Source organism: Equus przewalskii, unplaced genomic scaffold, assembly GCF_037783145.1.
Source record: "Equus przewalskii isolate Varuska unplaced genomic scaffold, EquPr2 ChrUn-10, whole genome shotgun sequence".
Classification (NCBI taxonomy): Eukaryota; Metazoa; Chordata; class Mammalia; order Perissodactyla; family Equidae; genus Equus; species Equus przewalskii.
In genome coordinates, this window is record NW_027228747.1 from 2,476,456 (window position 1) to 2,480,701 (window position 4,246).

General features: G+C 46.0%; 1 protein-coding gene across 1 annotated transcript; it reads left to right on the forward strand.

The window, feature by feature from the left end:
• The first annotated feature begins 338 nt into the window (after positions 1-338).
• LOC139081462 (late cornified envelope protein 3B-like) lies at positions 339-1,492 on the forward strand. Its single transcript, XM_070607283.1, has 2 exons — positions 339-379; positions 922-1,492. The coding sequence occupies exon 2, from the start codon at positions 943-945 to the stop codon at positions 1,204-1,206; it is 264 nt and encodes an 87-aa protein (XP_070463384.1). The 5' UTR covers positions 339-379; positions 922-942; the 3' UTR covers positions 1,207-1,492.
• The last annotated feature ends 2,754 nt before the right edge of the window (positions 1,493-4,246 follow it).

Consider the following 4,246-nt stretch of genomic DNA (forward strand, 5'->3'; position numbering starts at 1 on the left):
TTGAAATGCTCAAGGTCAGGAAATGTGTCATGTACGTCTCTACATCCTCACTGCCCAGCAAAAATGCAAGGGGCAGAGCTGAAGTTAAAGCATCTGAGCTGAATGAGTGAAAGGAGAAATGACAGGTCCCCAACACACCTGGTGAGCAGTCATCAAGATTTCCCAGTTCCCTCTTGCCAGACATCTTCACAAGCATGCAGGAAGAAGCTGGAGACCTTTGACGGGAGTGTGTGGTGCTGTCACCCTCTCCCTGATTGTGAAAGCAGCTGCATGCTCAGGCCGTGTATCACAAACCCAGCACAGAATAAAAGGGCGCCTGCCCCAGGCTCCTCATCCACAGCCTCCTCAGGAACAGCCTTCTCCTGCCTCCTCTGCATCGGTGAGTGTCTGGAAGGGGACAGAACCTCAGCTGGGAGTGTTGGGAAGACAAGCTGAGATTTGAGTGGGGAAAAGGGAAGCAGGGGTGTCTGACATAGAGACAGCAAGAAGAGACCTTGGAGAGCAGAGGGGAAAGGGTGGGGACAGTGAGCAAGCAACTTCTGTGGTCTGCGACATCAGGGTCTGTAACACACCAGAGTCCTGGCTCTCAGCATCCCCTCCACTCTTTATCCTGAAAGATGCACACAAGCCCAGAGACATTCTCCAGGAGTCATTATCCAATTGGGCGTATTTGCTTCCATGTTTCTATGGAGGCAGAGAGACTTGGGGCCCAGTTAGAAGGTATCATCATTGGTTTGGGAAGGAGGGCTGAGTAAGGGAAATGTCTTGCCGCGTCAGTTTAACTTGAGAGTGGTTCCCATTTTCTCCTGAAGACCACAGCTCAGGAAGAAGCTGGTACTAGGAGCAAGGGCTTTATAAAACCATTCATGGGGAGAAACTGGCCTAGAGGTTTTGCACTGACATTTCCTTTAATCCGTCCAGGCTCACTCACCTCCCACCGAGATGTCCTGCCAGCAGAACCAGCAGCAGTGCCAGCCCCCTCCCAAGTGCCCCTCGCCCAAGTGCCCCCCAAAGAGCCCCGCACAGTGTTCACCTCCAGCCTCCTCGGGCTGTGCTCCAAGCTCCGAGGGCGGCTGCTGCCTGAGCCACCACGGGCGCCGCAGGTCCCACCGATGCCGGCGCCGGAGCTCCAACTCCTGTGACCGTGGCAGTGGTCAGCAGTCCGGGGACTCCAGCTGTGGCCAGGGCTCTGGGGGCTGCTGCTGACCTGGGTTTCTGATGCTGAGACCAGCAACTTTAGAGGAAACAAAATTCTAAGGACCATCTCAGCCTAGTGTGTTACTTCCCAATATGCCCATCTCCATGCCCTTGGCCAGCACTGAGATGCTCCTGGACAGCAGCTGAGCTTTCCTCAGTGGCTTTTCCTATCTATTCTCCAGGAGTCCACAGAATGCCCACCTTGGTATCTTCCAGAACTTGCAATATCTGCTCCATCAATTGTCATCACCTGTGGCTGACCCCATGAAAATAAAGTATTTTTTCCTTAGCACCACTAGGCTGTTGTTGACTTTTCTCCAACCCAGGCTGCTCTGTGAGTCTCTCCTCCCTTCTGCTCCTCCGGCCAACACTACTTTGCATAAGGAACAGATCTCGACCCTGGACTAGAAAAATAACAGTTCCAGTTCTTCAAAGGGGCCTGTAAGAAAACTTTCTGTTGGGACGGGAAGAGCAGGGTTACTAGTTTCAACCCCACACCAGTAAAAGACCTTCTTTCCTCTGTAACACAGTGTAAGAAATACTCTCACTCATAACCAGAGTCTGTGGGGACGTGACTGCCACTATCAGAGTATGAAACAGTATTCCAGGATCCCCAACTAAGAGACAGGGAGTGGGAAGACAAAGAACCCAAAAACTAGCAGAAAAGTTGCTGAGAGACCGGGGAGGAAAGGAAGTCCTCGGGGTGATTATTAACTCAGTTTCTTCAATAAAGCTCTGGGGGGCACATGGTGAGAGTTAAGACTGAAGAGGTTGCAGAAGCAGAGGAGAAGTGGTGCTGAGGCTCTGTCTGGGAGTGTCTGATGTGAGAAACTTGGGAAGAAGAAGGTGGAAGTGAGAGAGGGATGAAGATGGATGAAGATGAAGGTAATCATAAGATCAAATAGTAAATATTAGCAGTTACTATGAGCCAGGCCTGGTGCTAACTGTTTGGCATATAGCTCCTCAATTAATCTTCCCAACAACCCTGGGATGTAGGTTCTCTTATTATCTCATGTTACAGATATGGAAACAAAATCATTGCACATTTTCTTATCCTGTCAAGGTCACACAGCAGTCTGGCTGTAGGACCATCAATGCAACCACCAGACTATCTTGATTTACTTCAAAGCAAGTAATAGAATTCTGGGGGTTTTTTGAGGAAGATTAGCCCTGAGCTAACATCTACCACCAATCCTCCTCTTTTTGCTGAGGAAAACTGGCCCTGAGCTAACATCCATGCCCATCTTTCTCTACTTTATATGTGGGACACCTGCCACAGCATGGCTTGCCAAGCAGTGCATAGGTCCATACCCAGGATCTGAACCAGCGAACCCTGGGCCGCCAAAGCAGATTGTGAGAACTTAACTGTTGCACCACTGGGCTGGCCCCGTTCTTTTTTTTTAAGTAAATTCTCTTTTATTTTTTTGAAAGATTTGCCCTGAGCTAACATCTGTTGCCAATCTTCCCCCTTTTTTTTTCTCCCAAAAGCCCAGTACATGGTCGTATATCCTAGCTGTAAGTTGTTCTAGTTCTTCTATGTGAGCCACTGACACAGCATGGCAACTGACAGACTCGTGGTGTGGTTCCATGACCAGGAAGCAGACCCGGGCCACTGAAGTGGTGAGTGCTGAACTTTTAACCACTAGGCCATCAGGGCTGGCTCTAGAATTCTTTCTAAATTACTTGTTTTCAGCACAGCTCAATGTGTTTAATATTGCTTTTCAAACTCTACACCACTAAGATTCCAAATCCTGTAAGTCATGACTGCAATAGGACCCCATTTGGGGAAGGCAAGTGCTATCTCTAATATCTCTGAACGAAAGTGTAGCCATCGACTGACTACATCTAACCACCCACTATGGAAACCATCCCTTGACACACAAACCGAGTGACATTTCTCATTGAGTGCAAATTATTGAAATAATATTGAAGTAGACCTAAGCCAGACTATTTCTTAAAACTAAAAAATAGAAAAGACATAGAATTCCACTTTTAGGTATATACCCAAAAGAATTGAAAGCAGGGCCTCACACAGATACTCGTACACCCATAGTCACAGCAGCACTATTCACAACAGCCAAAAGGTGGAATCAATCCAAATGTCCATCAACAGATGAATAGATAAACAAAATGTATAATACACATACGAAGGAATATTATTTGATCTTAAAAAAGAATGAAGTTCTGATACATACTACATCTTCAATGAACCTTAAAAACATATGCTAAGTTAAATAAGTCAGAGACAAAAGAACAAATATTGTATTTTTCCACTTATGTGAGGCTTTAGCAGTCCAGTTCAGAGAGAAAGAAAGTGGAGCAGAGGCTATCAGGGGCTTCAGGGCGTGGGGAATGGGGAGTTACTGTCGAATGGGTACAGAGTTTCTGTTTGGGATGATGACAAAATTCTGGAAATGAATCATGGAAATGGTTGCACAACATTACGATTGTACTTAATTCCACTGAATTGTACACCTAAAAATGGTTAAAATGGTAAATTTTACATTATATATGTATTATTAGAATAAAAAAAGAAATTTAAAAAAAAAGACCTAATAGAGCCTGAGCTAAAGTCAAACCAACACAACACCATGTGAGTTCATAGAATTAAATATTTTTTAAAGCCTTGGGGAAGTGGCAAACTGGAAATCAATTTCCCCTCCAACGTTCACAGAAATCCAGTTCTTTAGACTTTGGGGACAAAAATGTAACAGACAGTCCACAAGATGGGCTTGATGTCAAGTCTGCTCCGAAATATACAGCCCAGCTCAACTGGCTGAGATAGGATTGTCTGAAGAGGTGGATGCAGATACAGGACTCATACTATAGCAGGATATGGATTCATAGCTATGGACAGGCTATTTGCTAACCCAAAGCTTGAGAAATTCTTAGGTAGTCCTCAGCCAGGAAGCATAAAGGATGTTGAGTCAGATAACACCCAGACACACCTAACACACACATGAACGCACACACATAACAAACACATGCTCACACACATATATAGGCATACACACCGATGTTCCAGGAAGGAAAAATTTGGCCTCAGGCT

Bases quoted from the DNA above. Each gene is read 5' to 3' on its own strand.
- LOC139081462 (XM_070607283.1), top strand. From the start codon at position 943: ATGTCCTGCCAGCAGAACCAGCAGCAGTGCCAGCCCCCTCCCAAGTGC.